General features: G+C 42.3%; 1 protein-coding gene across 1 annotated transcript in view; it reads right to left on the bottom strand.

Annotated features, from left to right (window-relative positions):
- Nucleotides 1-4,674: 4,674 nt before the first annotated feature.
- LOC112454533 overlaps nucleotides 4,675-25,890 on the bottom strand; it is a 36,684-nt gene continuing 15,468 nt past the window's right edge. The window contains exons 2-3 of the mRNA XM_025015985.1: nucleotides 15,563-15,668; nucleotides 4,675-7,839 (exon numbers count right to left, since the gene is read on the bottom strand). Coding sequence (XP_024871753.1) covers nucleotides 5,318-7,839; nucleotides 15,563-15,668 — 2,628 coding nt within the window. The 3' untranslated portion in view covers nucleotides 4,675-5,317. The remainder of the gene's footprint in view (nucleotides 7,840-15,562; nucleotides 15,669-25,890) is intronic.

Raw genomic sequence — 25,890 nt, 5'->3', positions numbered from 1 at the left:
ATTAATATAATTATAATTAATCATAAGAAAAAATAGATATAAACTAACAATATTGCGTGCAGTAATCGTAATTTAGAAGATAAAAAATCGACAGGAAGGCACAATAAGAGATGAGAACTTCATTATCGATAAAAGAGCGATTTCAATCAATCTGAATTTCCTCGTTTCGAAACTTTGACAATAAAAAAGTGAATTTATCGACCCTCGCCTTGCTTTATCTCGCCGACTTTTTTCTCCCACCCGAAGCAAACATGTCGCGCGGTCTTCGGGCCCAGGGCCCTTGTCTTCCACGAAAGATTTATACTACTGACATTGAAACTAAATTACGCTATAAATTAACTTTAAATTTGTGCTTTCGATGCACCCCGACTTACTCGTCCCCAAGGTCTCATTTACCCAGGCAAAGGCCCATTTATCATCGGCCTCAACGACAGTTCTGATTTTCTTTGTAACCTCTTCGTTTCACGAATACGTAATTAAACAACAGCAAACAATAAAATGTAGTTTTAGGATTGCATTAACGATCTATTGACCGCGATTGCAATATTCATTAATCTTCATTAATTACACGGAAAAAATGTAGTTGCTTCAATTAAACGTCGACGTCACGGGCTGCCACAAGCATAAATTCAATTGGATATTATTGGACCAAATATTTAAATTATTAAAACAATTATCTGATGTTTTTTGCTTATTAATATTGATGTTGCATCAATAAATTTTATCTTAATAACACTGATGCTTTTGATACAACATTATTTTTTTTCCGTGTATAATTGTCATTTTCAAAATTGTGAATTCATAAAAAAACTTATGATAAATATTTGGCAAAAGAATTACATAATGTCTGTATCTACATAATAAAAAGTGAATTATAAATTACCTTATGGTTGCTTCGATGCCTTCCGAGCACGCTTCCTTTCAAGCTCTTCGTTGTACACTTACATGCACACACGCAATGCATACTCGCAAAAACAATTAATTATGATTGCACGCGATTTTGCGACAAAAATATAATCGCTCTATGATTCGCTCAATATATACATATGTATTAGCTAATTTTAATTGCTTATAGCCTGGAAATTACATTCTGACTTCAATATTTTTATATTAAAATTCTCGATTCCAATTAATTTCTCCTGAATATGATATTAAAGTACATATTGTATAATGTTATACTCTGGTGAATAAGATAAAAAGATAATATTTACTCTATACTGTAACGTGTGCAGTTCAGTGTGACAGAATGTTATAGTTTACAATCAAGTTAAATCATGTTTAAAATAAATTGCAAAATTTATTCAGCCAATTTATCGCATACTCCGGAAAAATATTTCGTATTAAAAGGAGTATTCGCGCTTTCGTATCAAATTTGCGTTAAGTGGCGCTATTGAGTGAGCAGCCGATCTCATAAATCAGACCCAGTGGGAGCTAATAATAGCAAAATTTACGGAATCACAAATACCACGCGAAACTGCAAACGCAATCAATCCGCGCTCGGGAAATTTGTCATTCTCGTGTACCAGTTTGACCGCTTCAATTAAGGATAATCGAGATAAACGAGCGACGCGAGTTTATATGGGTTGCATCGCGCGTGCTTTATCACGTAAAAAACATTCCATTAATTGCTGATACCATTCAATCGCCAATTATATTTACATGACGATCTAAATATCACGTTTTCCGTGATATTTCGTGAGCACTCACGAAGTTATTAAATTAAACACAACAAGTATTATATCTTTTGTTCTCTCTCTCTTTCTCTCTCTCTCTACCTTTCTTCTATTGCTCATAAAAAATTATTATTTTTAAAATTATAATTATTAACAATTGCATTCTCTTAGTCTCGACGTTTTTTGTACGGAATAAATCAAAACAAAATTTTCGATGCGATGCACTTTCTGACGTCTCATCTGCACGAGAATATTGCAAAGAATTGATTTGTTACGATTTTAACGACCAATTTTAATAGCGCTTTTAATGAGCAGTCTCGATGCACTCGTCTGCCTATACCGAAATTTATGACCCCTCGTTGTACCGTAAGATCGTTATCGATACAACTTCATCCGTCGTCACAGTCGGTTTTGGATGCGTCCCGTGTTGGTCTATGCCGAATCTTTTTGACAGATCCGTATCCCGTTATACGTTGAAATCCCAATGTAATTTATGACTGCTGCGTGCAACGCGGCGGCGTGTATACACAAACGCACACACATACATACATACATTAAACCGGAGGAGACAACTGCAACAGTTTTGAGACGATCGCACTATTGGATATAATTGAATGCCGCGATCGATTCCCTTTCCTTCAAGTTGCAGTCCAGTTTCCTCCGTGCTTAGTAGAACAGCGACGGTATGTGGGATACGGCGGATACGAAAGAATCCTTGGATCGATAATAAGATGCTTTATTAATAAAACAGAAGAATCAACAGAACGCGTGCGTGACCGTCAGGTACAATTTATCGTACGTAAACTTAATGCACGCCGTGCCCGCGTGCGAACGTAACGCTGAATGCGTAAGGGTGATCGCGATGTCGCGCGGGCGCGCTCACATCGCCGCGAAAATATACATATATAATTTATTTTTATATAAATAAATACACCGTATACGTGTAATATGTATATATATGCATATACCTATATATCATGTGTATGTGCGTGAGTATTATATATATTGCGTGTGAGTGCGCGTAACTTCGACTACGCCTAATTACGATCGCTACGAGCAAGAGGGTCGTGATATACCTAATCTGTGAGCTGTTAGTACATACGCGATATGTTTGGTAACTGGTAGAGTGTAAGACTAGTGTTAATGTAAGTTTCGTCGTAGCGCCTAAAGTTGTAGGGTGTTTTACGGAGCATTGCGGAAACCTCGAATCGAAGGCCGTTGGAATCCTTTTCGAGCCCGTAGACACGGGAAAACGAAGAGAAGTCGTCGCCATTCTCGTTTATACAGCCAAGAGTCCGACTGTTTTTGTGCTTCGCGTAATTCATTGTTCGACGGGAAATTTATCTGGGGGAGGAGGGGGAGATGAATAGAGATTTTAACGGTGCAGGAAAGGACGATGATATCTATGTGAGAACGACGAGAATCGAGAAATTTTGCTGCCGGCGATCCGCAATTGTCTACGACAAATGGGTAAATTCTGTCGGGCGTTTGTGCGATAAATAAGTAGATCGTAGTGAATAAACGAAATTGAGGACGAAAAGTTTTGATATTAAAGCATCGACCTAAAATAAAATGCGTTTGCGACACAGATTGAATATGTTGGAGCGACCGATTACGACTTTCCACCTTCGATTTCTGTATCTAGCGCAATAAATATGATATACTAAAGAGAAACCTATTCTTAACATCCACGAATCTATAAATTACATCGACGTCATACGCGTACAAGATGTCTTGGAAGCTGCGGCTTTCTCTCGCAAGAGACAGATAAAGTATCTGCTCCAATATCGAGACATTGATGATCAACGAAAGATTTTACATAATTAACTTTCAGCCATTATTTTAATGTTATTAAATTTTGGGAATTTACAATAAAAGAATATAAAATTACAATGAAAGGAATGTCAATCTAGTCCAAGAGATCCGCTGCTTCTGAGACATCCTGTATTTCTTTTGTTTCAACTACGTTGTACGATAAATAATATTATTGTACGCATATAGCACACGATCATAAGCTTCACGTTTGCGGCGCAATTAAATCGCGCAGACCGGTCCAGAGTCGATCTGAGATGCGGTCTTACGTCCTCATTGATAGCTATGTAGGCAGAGTTCCGCAATGATATCGCACCGTGATAATCGTAAAACGAGTTCGTCCGATATTTAGATTGCGGAAGAAAGCGCGCACGCGAATCGAGTGACGCTATAAAACAGCGAGTGAAACGCGAATTCCAATTCGTACACTCGCTGCATTCGCGATCGCGATAACTGTCGTTGAGGACGCAAGCGGGTCGAATGCGCGATCGGAATCGTTGAACGATCGCTTATTCCGCGTGTAACGCGTGTAACACGTGTGTATGTATGTATATATATATGTAATTACGCTTTTACATATATATATATATATATATATATATATATGTCATGTAATTATGTATACTGGCACATATGAAATTGGCGCGCTTTTCTTATCGTGGACGAAAGCGTGGCAGGACATGAAGAGAACTGGTTGAGCCTCTGTTATCTAGTGATAACAGCGAGAGTTTGTTATCACTGCGAATGACAATCGATCTCGAGCAAACGCAATAAAAACGAACGACGATCAATTTTTCCATATAACGGCGAGAAACTATGAGGTGGCCTACGAAATTGCGACCCGCGTAGCGTGATTTTGCGAGAGATCCGAGGATGATCTTTTCTCCAGACAAAAATCATATGCAAATTATTCGAAAAATCTCGGCACGTGGAACATGCTCACGTATTCGCTATCCTGTACAGCGCACACGATGAGTCATTGATGCGAAAGTGAAAAAGAAGATATCATTAATTGCGTCGCTAATTGCTTCAGATTTCGATTGTTGCACGATTATAGTTTCAATGCAAACCGAATTACAGTTGTAACACAAGATTTTGTGCACCTTCACAACGCGCGTGTAATAAAATAAAATAGAGAATAACCTATATATAAAACAAAATAAATAATTAATTAAATTAATTAAATCTGAGAATTAAATTATGCATGATCATGACGTATGCATTAAAATATAACAATTATATATATATATAACAATAATAATTACATGTGATGGGCGTGACCAAACATCGAATTATTTCGATGATTTGAATAAATAATCAATATGATAAACATACATTCGTATATCCGCTTACCGTAGACTTCGTCTCCGGGTACCATAACTCAATCGTTATCTGCACATCTATAAATACATAAATTCGTTCAGACTGTCTGGTATTAAAGAATATATAGAGGCACTCAATATCACGGAACGACAAATAAAATGAATAACGTAAATTTTCGACATCTCATTTGTCAGCGTGTTGTAGTTATACATATCTCCCAGGTAGCTCCTATGCTGCGAGGGTCTGCCATATGAAACCTCTCGAGTTCCCATCTCATGCGCGTCCGACGACATTCGGCCATCGATTTTCACCCAACGACTTACGGTATGAACCGCGTGTAAGCAACGAATAAATCGACCTCGTTCCTAAGAAAATTTCATTCCTACTGAGAATGGCGGTTGCCTTTTTGCCAACGCGCAACGAGGACTCCCATGTGCGGATGTCCCCAGCTTCCAGCATCCGCCTGTCGAGTTTGTTCCTCCTGGAGAACTGTCGCAAACAACGGATCTTTAATTGATCTCGATGCTCGTAACCGAGTTGGACACGCGATGCTCGTCCTCCGCTTCCGTTGATGGTGACACTGTGAAGCCGCTCAAGCCACTCTCGATCAGGCTCATGAGACTCTCTTGGCTCGAAGATACGTGCTTTTCGGCGCGCGCCTTCTCTTCCACCTTTCTTTTCTCGGCGGCCAGATCAACGGCGCCATTCTTTGTATTTTTCTGAATCAGCTGTTCCAACTTGGACAGTTGCCGTTCGGTCGCGCTCTCCACGATCTCGTTGTTCTCCACAGGCATCCCATATTTGTTCACCGTGGGTTTATAAGTCTTTACCTTCGAGTGACCCTGAATGATGAGGTACATCGGGCCGCGGAGTGGCTTGGCTGGTTGCTTGTAATGGGAAAAAATCGGATCGGTGGTTAGACTCGGGACGGTCGTGGTTCGTGGTGGAACCGTCGACGACGGCGCAAGCATTGGCTTCATTTTTGGAGTTTCCGCATTGAGAATCTTCACCAGAGGCGACTGATCGGGCTTTGTGCTCTCGTGATAGTCCATGGTAGGCGTGTACTCCATAGTAGAGATCGTCGATGTGAACAACGGCGAGGTGGTCACGGTTGTCGCGGGTAATCGAGACGGCCGATGATCGATCGATTGTTCGTCTGATCCGGGAATCTGCGTGCTGAAAGTCGACGGCGATGGTGGACTGGTGAATGTCACGGGGAACGGTTGAGATAGTCGTTGATGAGCTTGTTCCACGTTTGGCAATGGTATCATCATATTGTTTATGGAGGGCGCGTGCATGTGCGCCATGGGCGGCGACACATGAGACATCGATACCGGCGAGGATGGCCGAAAACCGGGACGCATGCTGCCAATAAAGTGTATCATGGTGTTCGGTCTGGCCTGAGGACGCATCATGGATTGAGAGGCCGCCTGTGGAGGAACAAACATGTGCGAAGAGCTATCTATGTGTCTGGGGGGCATTATCGGAGCGGATGGTGGATGTGAAGGCTGATGGGCAAACTGTGAGGGCGCTATCATCCTGTTCGGCGCGGAGGAAGCGGACGGATGGTCCTCCGACAAAATTGGCGAGCTCGTTATCGCGTTTCTTACCGGCTGCGACTGAGACTTCGACGCTTGGTGAGTCGTCTTTGTCATTTCGGACGTGGTGGGATTCTCCCAAGCATTGTTGTGCGTCGTCGTAAGTGGATCTGAAGAACTTGCAGAGAAATTCTTCTCAATATAATTCGTCGGCATTACTACGGCGACCGGGCCCTTCTTTGCTTTGTGTGTCTGCAGATCCATGATGCTGGAAGGCGAATTGGCGACAACAATGTGCATCTTTTGCGAGGATTGCGCATCGGTCACGGTTTCTTCTTCCTGCTCGGTTGAATCCGTAGTCGTGGTGGAGGCGGTGGAAGTTTGTGCGACGCTCTCCGTCGTCGAAAACGTCGCTTCGGTGCTGATCTCCTTCTGACCTACGACAATTTCCTCATTTTCGTTTTTATTGGCGTCCACAATAATGTTCGCGTTCTGGCCAACGACGACCTCGTGATTGGATGAGGCCGCGGCGTTATGATCGATCTCATAGTGATCTCTGGAGTAATCCGAGGTCTGCCACGTGACTTGATTGACATCGAGAGGATATACCGTGGAGGATGAAGAAGGTCCATTGTTGCCGAGCCATCCACCAGACAGAGTTTGCGTCGATTGATATATTAGATTTGACTTCTCGAAGGAGACGGACGGCGCGGTGGTCGCTTCGTATCTCGACTTTGTGCTCTGCGACGCGGACGGTACGTAGATGCTCTTGATGGTCTCGATCTTACTCAATGGCGCCTTCGAAGTGGAGTACGGTCTTAACGAAGACGCGGGGGAGTAGCGTCCATAATCTTTGGAGGGCGTTCCGTAATACTGAGTATCTTGGAGGACGGGGCCTTCCTCCGTCTGCGTGCTAAACGATGATGATGTATCCGGGTAACCAATTATCTTGTCCTTGGACACGCCGACGTTAAAATTGGTAGACGTCTCGGCTTTCTGAATCATTGGTGGCGGCATCATCATAGTGTACGGCTTTATCTTTTGACTGTAATACGAATTCGGATAGTAATTGGCCGGCAACGACTGTAGTCTATTTTGATTTCTGTAGTCGATCAAGCCGTTTCGGAAACTAGTGGTGCGCACGATCTTGGGCGGTTCAGCGCCGTTGCTGCCGGTGAAGTCGTTCCTATACAAGATCGAATCCTGATTACCAGTCCGCGTGAATTTAGGACCGTCCACAAATTTGAGAAACTGCTCAGGTATCTTCGGGCTGGTCTTCTTCGCGGTCACACCCAGCACAAGGATATCGCGCTTCGACGACGGCTCCGTTGTGTGCTGCTGCGAGTCCAACCAGTATTGTACCCTGTCGAGAACCGGTGGTACGTAGTCGAAAGTCGGATTATTCTTCAGAGGGTCGCCGCGTCCCAACGGTGTCCATTCGTCATAGTCCATCCTAGGGGAGAATATCCGCGGCCGGCTGTCATTCTGGCCGCCTGCGAACAGAAATTTCGAGGGTCATCGTGACCGATTAAAGCCGACGGAACACATCGCGGATCAATGGCAGAAACCTTCGTCTCACTGTGACGCGCGAAAGGCATAAGAGAGGAGACCGGCGATAAAGAGAGAGTAGCCAATTATACTTGAATCGGCGCGTATAAACGAGAATTTGATACCTTGAGTAATGAGCCCCGTCGTCGTGATTAATTGTTCTTAATTTTATTATAACCCTCTCTCGAGCGTGCGCGTTCTCTCGCACGGCGCTCTCGCCCGATTGATTTATCCTACCGGCACTGCTAACGTCACGATCCTCTAGGCTGCATAAATTTATGGGACACTAGGTGCACATGCGAGTGAGAGGACGACCACGGCCGGCTCGATGAGATACAATATATCCGCGCGCGCGGATAGTTGTGTCGTATAAATTTATACGTTTTTAGAATACGTGATACCAGCGCACAACAGCGAGCGTCGTCTCTACGCGCCCGCACTTTCGTTTAACATCATCGTCAAGCTAGACGACGTCGTATACATGGCGCGGACCATTCGATATCTCAGGTATAGCCCCTCATCACGCGGCAATACTCCGAGGGAATCTACAATAAAATTTATAGACGACGACTTTAATCTGTTATCTCAAATTACCTGTTCCTTGGAAACGTTCGGCATTAAATTGTCGAACATTAGAATGATAATGTATGTCACGCAAAAAAATATTGTAAGATGTTTTAAGTAACTCTTCAGCGAATATTACAAATAGATAAAATCACAGGTGTTAGACTTGACTATTATTATAGTTGAGAGAGGAAATGACATTGCAGAAATACTTTTACGTATTTCTCTTTTCCATATATCCACGCAAAGAAAGAGAATTAAGTGCTCTCGTGTAAACGTTCCATCCGATACGGCAAAAATCTTCCACCTGACAGACAATGCCACTTTTGTTTCCGAGCGCGATGCGAACGAACGCGTAAGCCACCCAGGATGATAACATTAAGTAGTCCATCCCCCCGTATACATCCGCTTTCCTGTACGTCACGGAGGATCCTGTTACGAAGTTGCAATTCACGTCGCGTCGTATCTGAGGTCTTCCAGCGGGCACGAACCCATCCCCGCGAAAACGATGAAGGCCCGTCTTCGCGGAGTAAAGAAAGAGAGTACCTTAACGAAGTCTCGCCGAGAGGAGGAGGAGCGCATCTTTTCAACGTCGAAGGGTGACGTATGGGGCGCCTTCGCTTCGCATGCCCGAGTGTTGACGGACACTCGCGTTTAAGCGAGGCAGATATCAGCCGACCGCGGTATATAGTATACCCATAACGATCAGTTATCGTCGAGCGATGATTGCTATCCTCAGCGACCGTTCGTCAAGCGGTAACAATCCCTTCGCGATTTATGAGAATAGGCACGGCAATTAGGATGGATAATTCCCTGGAAGGCCGGAAGGCAGGCACCTTCGCGGAAAGTTCCCCGGGAATCCTGCCAGCGATTAATTTTATAAAGTTTTCCAACGGCTCGAGAAACATGCGATCATCTCGATAGCACGTACGAACGTACAGCGGTTAGCATTCGCAAGTGGGCCGAGTTGTAAAAAGAATAATGACAAGGTTTTCATTTAATTCCCAGTCAGGACTTCGACGCGTAACGTTACCGTAATTGGCCACGAACGCTGTCGAATGTTGCTCGCGTAGGTACGTACGACGGTAAGGTTTCACGCGAGACCCCGTACACGTGGACACCGAGGAAGACAACATATGCGCGGATGTCGCCGCTCACACGCGCTCACCGTGTGCTCGCATGTACGCCCAATATCTCGCGAGAAAACGTCCCGATAATGGCTAGTCGAGAGTACACGTTTTCTCCGGCATTATCGAGGCAATCGACGTTTCTATCTCTACGGTCGGCGCCGTAAACGCGGTAGACGTCGGGCATTAAAGCCGCTCGCGCAGGCCGCAGGTGCAGTCAGCTATGCGCGCGGCGATGCATAATGCGCCATATACGCGCGCCGCGCTGACGGAAGTACCGCTGACATCTCGAGTGCCGGAGAGCTCCGAGAGCCGAGAGAAATCTCGCCGTCGTAATCGAGACGGATGTTCACCCGTGACAACATTTCAAACGGGAATAAAATTTTTCAAGCATGTCTTTCAGGAACTAACGCTAATAACGCTAATACCCCGTGCGATTCAAGTACGCAGATGAGAGTTAGATTAAAATAAAACAACAATTTGTCCACAAATTTACAAAATACAGAAATCCTAAGTTTTTATAGGAAAAAGTGAGATAAAAAGATTTAAAAAATATATTTTTATTTCGCTTAATGTCGGTCGTCTAAACAAAATTTAGCAATAAACTAAAGAAAAAAGATATTAAGTATAAAAGTAACAATCTTTCTCTCAATAACATTCGTTAGAGTCGCATGCAGTGCACGGATGTTCGAGGAACGTCGTTGCCCGTCATTTTCCTTGCGGTGCCTCATTACGACGTACGAACGAGCATTACGTCGTCAGGACGAAAATGCGAGACGCTGGCGCTGTGTCGGAATGTCCCGCGGCTGCACGGCAGCCGGCAGGCGCCAGTATTCCCCAGTCATGTCGCATAAATACACGTGTCATGCTCCGCGAATATACGCTCACGACACGGGATACGGGATGGTCAGAGCTCTTCTGGCTCGTGCGCTCGCCGCCGCGCCGTCTCTTCCTCCCGTGTTACCTGTCTGCATAATGCACGGTCGGATCCGCGACCTCTGCAGTTTTGCGCGAGCATATTTCAAACGAGGGGACAGGTGACGCCTAAGTAATTTCTCGGGGAATATTATATGCTAGGAGATTTCGTTCGAGTCCCTGCACAGAGAAGTGAGCGTTCGAATCGGGCGCATCCGGATCCGGGATTTAAATCTTCGCCCTTCGCAAATTTCATCCGAAATCCATCACCGGTACATATATGTACGAATGAATGCATATATAAATGTCAAATCAATCTTCTATATTAAATCTTTTTCTAAAAGTATCAGAATTCCGCGACTATTTTTCACGAATATTGCTTCGACGGTCGCGGTCGCGGTCGCGCAATTAATTCATATCAATGTATTTTTAAGTAAGATCTACGTTTGTAACATTAGCAACATTTAAAAATATTTAAATATCGTAAAATATTTAAATGCTCAAGTTACCTTGAAGATGAAGTGTGGGCATTTCATTAATCCGAATCCAGATCAAGCAAACGAGAACGAACGAACACTTGCTTCAATAAATGCGAAAGGCGCCACTGGTATTCGTGACGCCGTTCATACTCATTGAGGCAAATCGTGTGGTTTATTCACGTTTGTTTGCTTGGTCTGGATCCAGTTTTATAATTAAAAAGTCATACGAAAGCGCTCACATGTGTAACTATCCTTCAACAATCTTCCGCTTTGAGCCTTACGCGCCTGACGTCTTGTTGAAAAGCGAAAGACACCCGCCTCGGGGTTCACCGGCGTCCAAGCGTAGCGCTGTAAGGAACTATTTTAAGAGAAATGCACTACCGGTTGACAACCGAGCGAAGATTCATTAAGGTTAAGAGACTTGCGAGTCGCGGCGCGGTAATGGACTCGTGGCGAGTTTTCTTTCTGGATTTATTGTCGTGGTTCGCGAACCGTTGCTCGCCGGAAACGCACGCATCGTCGGGGACGCTGTGAATCATAGAAATGGACATTTGTCTTGCGCCCGTATTCCCGCTACAGTGCCATGGCTCACATTTCTGTTTCTGTATCGAGTGGTTTTCGGGCCGACATTTTTTATCAAGGAGTTTCCAAGTTCCTTTAATCACCGCGAAAGCATACATTGTCGCGTGTCCTAAAATTTTTAGCCAAAAAAGAGACGGCACAGGCGAGTGCATTCGGTGTAACTTTGACCAAAAAGCTCGCTTTTATGAAACTACTGAAGAATGCAGGTGGTGAGAGCGCGCAGCGGACGCAAAAAGAAAAGTTCAGCGATGTGGATGCAGATGCTAAAAGCGACGCGTTTATTCTCTCGTTCAGTTTTATGCCGAGCTCCACGCGTCATTGTTTGAAAATGAAGTGACGTGCGCGGGAACTGAAGAAACGCGCGGGCTATATCTCTCAGCTTCAATTGAGACAGACGTGAATGTGAGCCGGGCGAGCGAGCCGACGAGATAAAATGTGGCGATTGTTATGAAGCTGCTGTTTCTTCCTATTATGCAAATGATCACTCCAGTTCGGGAGATTCCGGTGTGAGATGTAAAACGGCGATGTAACGCGGATAACAAAGCGACCCAAGTACATGGCGATGTAATCGATAAATCGAGAACAAAACTTGAAATCTCATCTCGTGTATAACGCTCATGTTAATACTATTAAGCTTTATATTATATTGTAATGTACAATGCATTATTTAAAAATGCTCAAAATGTTAAGCGATATATCTGCGTGATAATTAAAAACTTATCTCACTTTTGAAGTTAACTAAGATTCAAAGAGCAGGTATACAATTTATATATTTTATTGTTAACAAATTTCTATGTTTGTACATAACTGCATGTAATCTCGCAACGTTCAAGTACAATGCAAAAAAAAGGAGCGGTAAAATCTCTCCGTAACCCGAACAAAGCGTGAGAAGCATAACATAGCTGCGATGCAAATGCATAAAGCCACCGAAAGCGTTATTATATTTTTGCCTGTATGCGCGCGCGTGGGATTATTTTCCCGCTCGTTTGTACGCATTACGCTTATGCGACACATATTCCCGCATTCCCGTGCCGCTTTTGTCGCTGGGAAATAGTACAATGCCGAATGAAATCGAGTGTATAAAATGTGCAGTCGTATCTTCTCCCTTTTAATTTCCCCGTCTCGCCAATATGCCCCGCACGCATATTTGAGCATATATTACACTTCTCCTATTTCGCGCAAATTTATGTCCCCGCCGCAATACCTTCAGGTGATGTACTTTCAGTTGTAGTAGATATTATTGGAACTTTTAGCAAAACTGACGGAAATATCCCCTGGAAAATTGGAAGCCGATAATTTCGCTAAATTTATATTGATGAGAGCAGGGATTCGAATATCATTCTCTCCTCTTATAAAAGTTGAACGTGATAAATTGTACAGTTTTTTCTCATTGGGCAGCATACAGCTATTAATCGTTTAAATTTTTGAACTGGCAATCAACATAACATTCGTGCATATCTGCGCAATTTTCTACTTCGTTATCAATCCCGCTCGTTCATCGTGCTTTCATATTTTATATAATTTTTCGACAATTCGAAAAATATTTCTGTATTTCAAGCAAAATATCGCTTAGAGAAATGAGCGAATATCGATTTTACGAACAATGTGACGGGCGCTGTATATGTTTGCACTGCGAAAAAGCGCAGTCACGGAATTAATCATGTTCTTCGCGGATTTTTCTCGCGGATCAGCGAGTCCCGCGATGTGCGAAAGAGGATGTTGGGTCGACAAGTTACTCGCAGCCGCATTCGACGGAGAAGTGCAAAGGTTAAGAGGGACGTAAATGCAAAGTTGGCTATTGTGAGCGCGCGCGATAAAAGCGCGCGCGTCGCGCTTATTTTCTCGTACTTTTGTGTCAGACGTTGTTGTTTGAAAGTAGAACAACGCTCGACGAGGGACGCCGAGGCGAGAAATCCGCCTAGGACGCCGTTTCCCGACGCGTTACCCCGACGTGGAGCGAATTAAAAATTACAATTCACGCGGGGGGTCTCGCACGAAAACTTTCAGCGATCGCAATTGGACGTCGCGTTTTCTGCGAGCCCTGGCAATTCAATTATCCCGGCACTATTATGCAAATAAGGAACTTCATAAATTAAAATGTGTTAAAATGATGAATATACCTGTAACTTTGAGAAGGATATAAGTCTAAAAGTTCACGTTTTCAGAAAAATCTTACGAAGGTTTAGAATCATGAATAGACTCTCTTTCAGGATTAACTAAATAAATGAATAAAAATAATGTCGATTAAATTACAATATAATGACATTTGGATTGGTTTACTTAAATAATTTTCATTTCAAAATATGTAAATTATTCATATAGACTTTCAGCGTAAAAAATATGGTGTTATTGCGTTAATAGTCATGTGTGGAAATTTAATCATTAATTATATTACTCCCTTTTACTATAAACATCACATTAAACGCCAGACAAAAACTGTCGACAAAAAATTGATGACAATTGTCGATCGGAAATCATATGTGACGCGTTACACGAATTAATCGAAGACACATTCAGCCGTGCGCGTGTGTGCGTGCATGTCTTTTAGCACCGAGTAGAATGACCCACTGACCCGCCCCACTGATACGTGCGTGGAGACGCACACGCGTGTGCAATGACGCGTACGCATGACGTGCAGCTAATTTTGATCAAGATTTATACTGAGATTAATAGTAATGTTTGGCAGCTTGTTCGAGCGAAAGTGGACGGATGTGCCGAATTGATATGCTTTATTTCATTAATCATTAGAATTTTCTTTGTCTCTGTTTATATTAAATAAATTCACTAATCAAGTTTATAAATAAATGAGTTAAATAAAATTTTTGCCATCAAACTGTGACATTTCCGTCTCGTACTCATCGATTTGTGTATTTCTTCCCTTTGTTTCTTTATTTCTTCATTTTACCGCAATGCGTCAGGGCTGGATAAAGATGGAACAGGTCACTGTCGCGCAGATGTAAAGAACTCGAAAATAAAAGTGTTTACGCCACTTTTAGCAAAAGATTTTCCGCGAATAAGTATTTTCTAACAAGTCTGTCCAAATCTGTATTATTCTTTTTAAATAGAGCGTAAAGTGGTCAACTGAACCGGACACGATAATGCATGTATCTTCAATTAACGGGTTTTGCCGAATTACTACTCGCTGGTCACCGCTCTGGAAATTGCAAAATCCAATTTCCAGTTCAAAAAGTACGAAATCGGATTCCCAGCGGGACGTTGGACGCGACGGCAGCGTCGCGACGTCGCGACGTGAAGTCGCGTTCTTCGACGTGCCAGCTCGGGTCCTTTTTCCCGCAGCTTCCGTGCCCGCAATACGACGATCGAAGTATCCGCAGAGCACTTTTTGCAGTTCAAACATGATCCAACGGATAAGATTTGTCGTGCAACAGAATAGCGAATCCGAATCGGAAAGGAAGATGCAACGATAATCAAGTGCAATTATAAATAAGGAATTAATAAAGACTCGTATGCAATATCGTGTATTATATCATGCTTTTAAAATTTTAAATATATGTCACTTGTATGTTTTAAGATCGTGGCTGCCTCGTAGATCTTATTTATTTTCTTTGATGATTAAAAATAGTTTATCTCAAGTTATAATGAACTGGTACCATCCCTTTGATGACTATGTTGCTTATTACGCACGCTTCATAATAAAAATTATTTTATATTTATCGTCGTATATTTAGAGCTTCAATATTTTATAGAAACGCTATGTCGTAGTATAATACCATATGTTTTTTCTTACATCAACATTTTATTTAAACAAAGTGGTGAATCTTTTACCGAGGCGCGAGGGTCGAATTCCGCACGAATGAACTTTTCACAAGACCGTACAAAAATAATGACAGTGCGACGAGAGAGATCTTACAATAGTAAACACGGACGGACTCGCTGTTTCCTCGAGCCCTCATTTGTTCGACGGAAAATATTCTGCAGGGCACATACTGGTTACGTCGCATGTTTAGGACAGAAAAACAAAATACACGGTCGAAACCTACCAGTTTTATTCTCGAAGGAGGACGGTACGCTCTGGCAGGATGCGCAGCACAAAAGCCCCGCCAGCAACAGCCACCTGGATAGCTCGGTCAATCTCTTCGGCATCATCTGAAACAGCGAGAAGCGAATTGAATTAACCGCTGGATAATCACATCACGCGGCTTTCTGTCCTGTTCAACGGCCACTTTGAATCAAACACAGGGGTCCAAGTATCGATCATCGTTTGCGTTTTGTTCTATATTGATATGGACTATCGTGATAAAAATAATATACTATCAAAGTTCTACGATCTTTATCATTTCGTGATATTTATATTGTATTTTTTTTAAATCGATTTTTCTATTTCTGACAAATTATCTGTGTAAAAACGTATTGCAGAGTCTATTGTTGTACTACATCTGTTAAATTGATTTCGACATTACCGATTTGACGAACAGAACGCAAAATTCGATTTATGGAGGGATGGGACGTTTTTGTGCCGCGGAGAGAATCGTGACACTTTTATTTCGAAAGACAAATAAATCTTACGTACTTGGCATTAAAAAGCGCGCGCGTTATTCATCGGGGAGTTTTTTGCTTTATCTCCGTGGAACGAAATAAACACGATCGGTACATGCGTTTGTGTTCGTGAACGGTAGGTAGCATGTTCCCCATTGTTTAAAAGCTGCAACATAGCTACGCGATTGCAGAAATGTGATTAATTCGTCTAATTGGGTATCCAGAGTGCAGTTGGTCGACGCGATCAATGGCCAGAATGATGGGCTCGACATTAATTACAACCGTGTAAATACGTGCACGCGAAATAATATCTGCCCCACGATGCGGAATAAAACTCGCGATATTGTCCTACGGTCAAGCATGCTGCATGATAATAAGGGGATAAAATATTAGTTTCTACGGTAATCGCGAGTAACCCATTTACTGTTTAATGTTACATCCAAAGTGTAACGACCGAAATTAATATTAAAGTCAGCCAAGTACGTTGATTATTGTTCTCGATAATGATATAGATATATGAGAATCTTTGATACATTAATACTCACCATATTTGTAATGTAATCCTTGCATGATATAAATCCTTATGTGAATGTAGAAAAGATTCAAATAAATATCTGACGTATTTACGTCATATGCATATACATCCTTTCAAGCATTTTGCACATCTCTGTAAATCGTCTACTGAGGCCGTGTGCCAAAAAGCACTATCAATGCTGCCAAGTTCTTATATCCTTTTCATAACTTCTCTTGTCCCATTGCCAATGTGCTGTCAGTGATTATGTGTACGAAAATGTATTATATAAAACGTTTGACACGTAACGAATCTGTATCAGCATCTAACATTGTTTCAAAATACCGAATATTTATTCAACGCATAGGAAGGCCTCTGAAGAAAAATTCATCGAACGACACAGACGTGAACATACTACATGGATTAAATAATTTGTATGATCCCATCGATACGTACGAGTGCCATGAATATGCGAGTAACTATGGCGGGTACAGTTTACGGTACTTTGACGAAACGTAAAACAGGCAGAGGTGTCGTAGTAACAACACGACGTGACTACATTTTCCGACAAACCGGCACACTTCGCCCGAGCCATTCGCGACGAGTAATATATGGAGCGAGGACCAATGTGTCCTTTACAACGACGCCGTGGAGGAGCGAACTCGATGTCGTGTAAAGTGAGTCGTAAAGACCGTTGTTAACTGCTCTCCCCAAAGGCGCTCCCGTTCCGCCACTCGCGAGAGGTTGCCGGGGATAATTTCCGACGGGTCATGACCTGCCTCAATCGACCGGCAGAATCGTCAAAATTACATTCCCACGACCACGAAAACGCGAATGCGTAGGTGCAGAATCCTCGCCGAATCTCCGCGTTTCCCGAATCGGTGAACGTCCCCTGAGAGGGAGAGAACTTCGACTGATAACAAAGTTACACCGAACGAAATCTGATTAAGGAGACGCGATTACTTGACAGTCTCGGAAATTCAGTCTCGATTTTTACATAATACTGCAGCTGCAGTATATACATATTTATAGGTATGTACAAAGTTTCCGAAATAATCTCTGCGGACTACATAACGTCAAAATTCGGACTTTTACTCGAATCTTTAATTTTCTTTTTGTTTAAATTAGAGTTATACATCGAGTAGAGAATAAATATGGAATGAATTACGTATCATCTTTACGCATGCTAAAAAATAATGGCTCGTACGAGCAACCGTATGTTTGAGCAAGATCGAGGACAACTCCCAGGGGCTAGACGCTTCAGCGTTCATCGATCGACGAGAATTCGATCGTACCTGTTAACGACCACGTCGAGAAAGTCTTTGAAGAGCGGGGCCAGATGCGAGTGGCCGTGGCGGCTGGGTCACTGTCACTAACCGCGAAAATTATACATTCGCGTACACACAGAGGGGACTTGCTACTTCAATTGGCGGAAGAAGAGAAAGATGGATAAAAGATCGTTCATCTAAATTTCTCGGGCTTCACGATACAAAGGAAGTACACGGTATTACTCGAACACGACACCCAACTTCGCATATATAAAGCGACAGTTTAGATATTCTTCACGTAAGCTTCAGACGAACAAGACAGTGGCCTGACGCGCGTTATAGCAACATGACATCCGTTCGAAGGTTCGCATACTAATGATTTAATAAGCGGCTATCTATAGCTCGGAGACATCGAAGACCTGTCATAATCAAGGAGTAATGCACTCATATTGGAGAAAGTAGGATATCCTATGAAATATAGCGTCCTGTATAGTCTTCGCCAGACTGATCGCGAGACAGCGCTGTGCCATGTGTATCATTAATTGTAACGTTTATTAGTATGAAGCTAATCTTCATAATAATTCCAAAAATAATTCAAGTAAATAAATAAATTCACCTACTGTAAAATCAGAAATTCAAAAAATCGTGTTCAGAAGCAATAATAACTTGAAGTCCAAGCGAGAGAGACGCCGGATTTTAATCAGTTAATGTCCATATCATTCTGACAAAAAAAAATCATCGAATAATTATAAGGTGTTTTTAAAAATATGTCGTCCTCTTAAAATAATACGTAGCGTCGTCTCAAATTTAAAAAATAATTTAAAATAAATTTGAAGCATTCTCCGAATTTATTTTAAACATGTATTTTAGTACGCATAAAAAATTTGCAAATCCAACTGAATTTATACGTTCGATAGTCAGTCAAGAATTTTATGCACGTAATATTTGTCCACATCTATTTAAGAAGCGGTTCGAAAGAATGTAAATGGATTTTTTGCTTGAGTTACATCAAGGGAAAAAAATGAAAAGGCAAAAAAGTTTTCGATCGTGTCTACGTCCGTTAATCGACTCGTTAAACCGCCAGAGTTTGATGCACTCGGAATGGCTAAAATTCTCGAGCGTGCGAACGTTATCGGTGAATTCGGATCGGCGCGATCGACAATGATACTTTCACCCGCGTCAGGTGCGAATGAATCGACTCGCTCTCGAGGCTCATCAACGAATCATTTCCGCCGATCATTGAAGCTGTACACATGTTCTCTCAAGTGGTATTGCCTAATATGATTCTCCAAAAAAAAAAACGTCAAAAATTGTATTGCATAATTAGGAAGAGAGGGGGGGGGGGGGGGGGGTCTTGTACGATGGAAACCACTAAATATAAATTTCATTTCAAAGATCGATGAGATACTTCACGAAAATAACGCATAATTTATTTCGAAAGATGTCAGAATACATATAATTCACTGAATTTACGTGAAATCTAAGGATAACGATCTAAGTAAGAGCTACGCAATATTGAAATTTCGACAGGGTTCCAGAGAGTCCTGCTCTGATTAGGGCTAAACGTCACTGCACATGACGCAAGAAACTGGACCACGACAAAGGGCTGCGTGCTCCTTTGCAGGACGGAAGCTCGCTGAAAGTTGCTTTCGTCGTATTTGCACGTGGAATCGCGGCATAACGAGACACACGTGCTAACGGTAGACGCTGCTCCGGGCGCCGATCTCCTCTCTTGAACGAGATTCCCAGAAAGAAAGAGCGTGATGAAGAGAGAGAGAAAGAGAGGGAAGAAGGGAAAGAGAGAGGCGAAACAGTCGGGCGAATGGGCAAAGCAGACCGCTTTGTGCGAAGCCGCCTTTAGAATCGGCGACATCCGACCTTGAAGATCGAATCAGGATCACGATAGCCTCGATAATATTAGACTTTCCCGATCATGCCGACAAAACGTGAAGAGATTCCGTGACTTAGAAGCAAAATTAGAATTTTAAGACAGATAAGAATCTTGATAATAGCGGTTTTATGATAATTTCACCAATCTAAACATATTGAGATCACTAGATAGATCACGAAGGAAGATATATATATACTTAGAAAAGGAAAGTTAACAATTCAGTGTAGAAATTTTTACGAAAGGTCGGAGGGAACACAATTCTGATACACATATTCGAAATTTCTAAAGTATGCTAATAGCGTATGACGGCAATTAGTTATGTCTTGCGATAGTATAAAATATTATAGAAAATACTAATCTCTGTAACCATCTTACGCGTGCCTAGTCACGGAATTCTATTTCTTATTCAAATGAACTTGAAAATTTTTCTATCCTGTATAGCTAAGTGATTCGTTCATCCATGATTCCCAATAAATAAATTAAACGATGGATCAAGTGGATTGATCAAGTTAAGACTAATACATCTACAATCCTGTTTATTTTTTATATTGTAAACCTACATATATGTTATAAATATGTTGCAACATATTTTATAAATATTCGTATAATCAAATAGACGCATAGCTAATTACACGCGTGTATTTATGTGAGTATGCAATAAACATCTACTCGAGGCACGAGCGCGTTCGCACATCTGGATGATACGCTCGCGGGCTCTAACGATCATTAATTAATAATTAACGCGCATGGCTGTTCACGTTTTCCTGTCCGTCATAGACGAGAGTCCGAGAGGAGAAAGTCAAAGGACGTGCGAGGTACAGGTTTCCACCGTGCAATTAATGCTAATTGATCAAGTCATTCCGCGGCCTCTGCGATAAGACGCGCGTATAGATATACTAGAAAATAAAACTACCATGAAACATGGCGCCGATAGCATAATTATCGAAAAACGATGTTCGGCTTTGATCGCGCGCGCGCGCTTTGATACATCTATTAAACGGAATCTAATTTACTTGTCTACCTGGAAACATTTTATCTGACACAATTCTCCGACCGCGAAATTAAAAGAACTGACAATTGTTTAATTAAATCGGCTCGACTAAATTCGTCGACAATCAGACATTTCCTATTTTGTGCGTGATTATTGGCGAAATTAAGTAGACTCTAACAGATTTTGTTCCTCACAGTTCAACTTTGCTTTGCTCCGTTTGAAACGCTGATTTTTTTTCCCCAAGAAATGTCGCTATTCCGCTTTGAACTTATTAAGTTCCGATGAAAAGTCCGGAAATGAATTCCAAATACGGATTGAATAGTTGCAGCTCCGAAATTCCATAATGTCTCATATCCTGCGAAGTTACGAACGCCAGAGCGAAAATTTAGTCTGCGGACATCTCATTTTTCACTTCATCCACCAAATACGGTTCCTCTCAGCGGCTTTACGAGTCGTCGGCTCGCTCGGGGTTAATTTATGCGTGAATAGAACGCCCGAAAGAGGAAAGAAAACGGCCGAGAAGAAAAGAAGCGGGGAAAAGTGGACGCGAAGGATCGCGTCGCGTCGGGGACTTTGTGGCACCGAGATCGATTAAAAGGACCGTCCTCGAGAAATTAACGCATCGCTGAGGGCGTCAATTAGGCATTACTGACGATGCTCCAATATGCAAATACCGTTAAACCTTATATACGCTATTTTCCATTTGAAAGAATCTCGACGGCGCTCTGGTACTTTCTCGTCGGAGAACTGAGCTTACCACCACCTAGTGAATTAAAAACGGGTGAATAAAGTAAGATAATGTCCCGGTAATTAACAAATCCATTCGAAAAGAAAACGCGGATTAAATGAGGTAATTGACGACATGTATTAAGTGCTACATACTAAAAAAAATATGTTACAAAAATAGATATGCGCTAAATAATATTAAGAGTAAATTGTAGTTACATAAAATGTAAAAATATATCCTATAGTAAATTATAAAAAAATACTTGTGTACGAATAATACGAGAGATTATATTGCCAGATGTAAAAAAGCATCGTGAACACTTTCGCGCCGATTAATGTTCACTAAATGTTCAATCTTCCGCGATGTACTAATTGCAACTGCCGCTTGGCACGTTATTAAATGAATGCCCAATGAATCATGCGTGTTCCGACATAGATCGTTATGGGAATCAGCACACGTAAACCGCATATTATGTCGTCGACGCAGGTAAAAGTTCCGAGACGATGCGCAATCATAGAAGGAGAATTCTTTCTCTCTTTCTTTCTGCCTTACATGACTCTCCTTTCTCACAGAAGCGCGTGTACAATGTATAATTATCGTTTACATCGTTAGAAAAAGTATTACGGCGGACGCGACCATACAAAACATTTTTTCTCAATCGTATAATTAATTATTTTTCTATCAGTTTTTTTTTTCTTAAAAAAGCACGCATCGTTAATTAATAACTCTTCTCGAACAATAATTTGTTACAGTATATTTGTAACAGTAATAATAATTTGTATTTTATTTTAATATTTTAATCTATAATACTGTGCTTCTATAGATGCTGATTAATGGTAATCACTTTATCTGACTTTCTCTCTAAAAGTAAGAGAAAGAAAATGAAGGATTAATTGAACCTATAAACTATTTCTGGGTGGCACATATAGATATTCATACAATCGTTATCACGTACCGTTCGCCATTAATTTACCGACATTAACGTTATGACGCTCTTACTTGTCCCACGAGGCCGTGCGTGAGTTGTCGTGCAATTAATCGAATCGAATTTCCTGAGAGAAATCGAATATTCGGCGGGGACCCAGCTGGTCGAGAGAAGCAGTCATTACGAGAAGTTGCGATAGAGAACAGAAATTCGGTAAGTCCGGGGAGGGTACACCGAGGGCAAGGCCAACCCCTCGGGACTTCGGAGCACGTTGTGGACAAGGGTTAAGCGCGTGTGTGAACGAAGGCGCTGGCGACCACTACTAATTTCAGGTGCGAGGAAGCAATTATCAGCTCTTCAACGAGCCGGCGCGCGCTCAAGTGTGACGGCCAGCCGTTCACGAGATCTGTTCAGGTAGTTTCTCGCCTTACCGGACTCGGCCGAACGCGACCGTGACTAATTCCCTTAAGGGGTTACGCACACCTCTCGCCTCGCTACGCCGCGTGCGAAACGAATGCGGACGTACATCTTCATGTTTCCGCAGGGCCACGACGTAACGTGTTTCTTTCGAGCGCGAGTGACCGTACGTCATAAGGAGCGCAAAGAGAAGAACGATACGACGTCTCCCGAGATTGAGTCAGCGATACCTGCAGAAAAATGTTGGTCGAAAAGCCACAGATCTGTCTCAACCCTCGACATCCGAGACGTACTCCACTTTGTGCTCAATTGAAGCCATTTCCTTTCTAATGCACTTTTTACGGATGTTCTAAGAGGAAAGAAAAGACAAAATCACCAACTGTACTAAGTGGCGATCGCTTCTCCCATCTTACAGGAAAAAAATTATCCTTAAGTGAGTGCTCGTGCTTGATAGACGAGGAAAAGAGAGGAAAAGAGATTATTGGACGGGTAATGGTTCTTGAAAAGTTAACAAAAGAAGTTTTTCTCTAAGACATAATTTAATATAAAGATGTCTTTCAAAGCGTTTCTGGAAATTCTACGAACATAGAAATATAATATACTCAAGAAATCGATATTAATTAATTTCTTAATTACTTTCGTAAAATATTTGATTGCTGTCTGACGGTGTCTTGCCTGAATTAGCAGAGAACAAACATCTCTTTATTTTCGATATTCTTGCCACCACCCTCAATTCTTTCTCTCAATACTTTTTAATCAAAATTACTTCAGATAAACATTCCATTATCACAAAATCATATATTAATTCGTTTCAGAAATTGTCAAATTTATTAAATGCGCGAATTGCATTAATCATGTACAATTCCAGAGTGTGGTATTCCAGAAGACCGGTTCTTGCGTTTGTTAACGAGAATTTGCCAGCTAGGAGATACGATTTGAAAGCACGAATGTAATTTGGTGTAAGAACAGAAAGGTACAAAGAGAAAATGTAGCGGAAATGAATTCAAGGCGAATATCACGAATCAAATATATATAATAGCGGGAAAGTGATGGGACAAATTCATCATATACTAAGGCGAGCTCGATAATTGGTATTTTTAAACGCGAAAATTCATGTCTCTTAAACTGATCTCGTAATTCTCGATGTACCATAGGTGTAAATTTTGCACCTCGCGTAAATGAAATTCGGCATCGTCTCGAAACTCGTTGAAAACCAGCATCTTACGGCCATTTTCGCGATAAGCGCACGTTAATTATGTCGATAAATACTCGCGATAAAGAAAGGAGGGAAGAAGAGAAGAAGAGAGAAGTGCGAGTGCACCGTGGTTTTTCTCGACGGGCCCCGGCGCGGCGCGTTTCCGTTCGATTCTCCGAAAGTCGAACGGACGTAAGTGATGGTTTCCGACGAAAATCCCCGCGGAGGAAGAATGATTTACGATCGATTCGGTTCGGGAAGGAAAGTCAAGCCGCGGGGGAGCCGCGCCGCCACGGGTCGGCTTAATGCACCGGGCGAAACCAGTGGGAAGAGCTTTAATTATGCACGACGTTTCTGAATTAAGGCCACTCGGCTTTATGGTGCCCGTATATGCGAGGCGTTTTACATAATAGCTCCCTCGCGGGGTTGGAAAATAATGTGCCGAGGAGGAGGCGAGTCGGTAGAAACTATGAGAACCATGAGAACCATGTGTGCGCACGGCAGCGATGCTATCTGCTCTCACCGCTCGAGATGAGAGAGCTTCGACGGGGCTTCATCTTTATCACTGTTATCGCGCAGCATAGATTTTACGGTATTTCATATCATATTTCACATCGTATTGCGTTCTATCTGTGAATAATTTTGTGCTGTTAAGTTTCATTTCATAATCGGATATAGCTGGAAATCACGTTACTTCACTTATCAGCCTTGCGAACAAACGCTGAGAAAATGGAATAAATCTCTCGTGTAATTTGCGCGCGGTTCCAGATTCATTGGCTGAGTGATTTGCGATCGAGAAGTTGAAGCAGATTGCGATAACAAGTTACGGTTAGAATTTATGAGTCCTATTCCCCTTGGCGAACGTGCCGGGACCAAATTTGGAACTGGGTGGATAAGTTCGCGTGTAAACGACTCCGAGATCGAGGCGGGCCCCGAGACAGCGTGGCCCCACGGTTTCACTTTATCTCTCTCTCTTTCACGTGGACCACACAGCGTCGACGAAGGTGCGTGTCACGCACACGGAACTCGTCGCCGGGTCTGTGTGCGAGCGCTCGCGTGCTTCCGAGGCCCGACTGCGTACACGACGGCCAAATCTACGTCGATGAGAATTAATGCGAGTCGATCGCGGCCGGCGAGGCACGCCACAAATTTCCGGTCGTGAATGAAACGAAAGTGGTTTTTCTCCGTGTATCGAGTCTCGGCCTGTTCTGTTCCGGCGGCGTTGACGAATAATTCCGACTAGCGATTTAATACCGAGAGCCTCTCCCGTGGGGGATTCGAGGAAACCAGATTGAGAGCGCGCGATTGCGCGGATTCGACGCGAGATGCAATTTTGAGATTATCTCGCATATTAATAAAACCCGCGGGGGCACCTCAATTTGCGCGCCTCATGAGATTATCGTACTCTGACATCTGAAATATCAGCGATATTTTATGTCACATTTCGATAATCGCACAAAACTCGTACGACCCGACACACGAAAAACTGACAGGGCTTTTTATATATCATTGCATCGGTAAAACATTTCTATATCGCCATGTACCGCATAATATGTTACAAAAGCAACGTCACTCGAAGATAGCATTATCGGCCATCTGTCATAATTGTTTTACTATTTTTTTGTCGCATGCAAATATTTGTGCATTTTTGACAGAGAGCATTTAACGCTATCTCGCAATGATGATTATTTGTTGAGCACATCGTTAAGCTCTCTCGTTAAACGTGTACACAAATTCCTTTCATGTAACATGCATTCGATACAGGAAAATTATTCATAAAATATCCTTGATCAAAATCCATTTTCGTCGTGACATATATTTAATGACTTTTATCGTAAATGGCGAACAGCTACAAAACTAAAAGCAAACCTAATCCAGATCATCTATACATATATAACGTATTCTTC

The sequence above is a fragment of the Temnothorax curvispinosus genome, unplaced genomic scaffold (assembly GCF_003070985.1).
Source record: "Temnothorax curvispinosus isolate PA1 unplaced genomic scaffold, ASM307098v1 QBEX01005133.1, whole genome shotgun sequence".
Lineage (NCBI taxonomy): Eukaryota > Metazoa > Arthropoda > Insecta > Hymenoptera > Formicidae > Temnothorax > Temnothorax curvispinosus.
The sequence above is the reverse complement of the archived record's forward strand: the minus strand, read 5'-3'. Positions and strand labels throughout refer to the sequence as shown.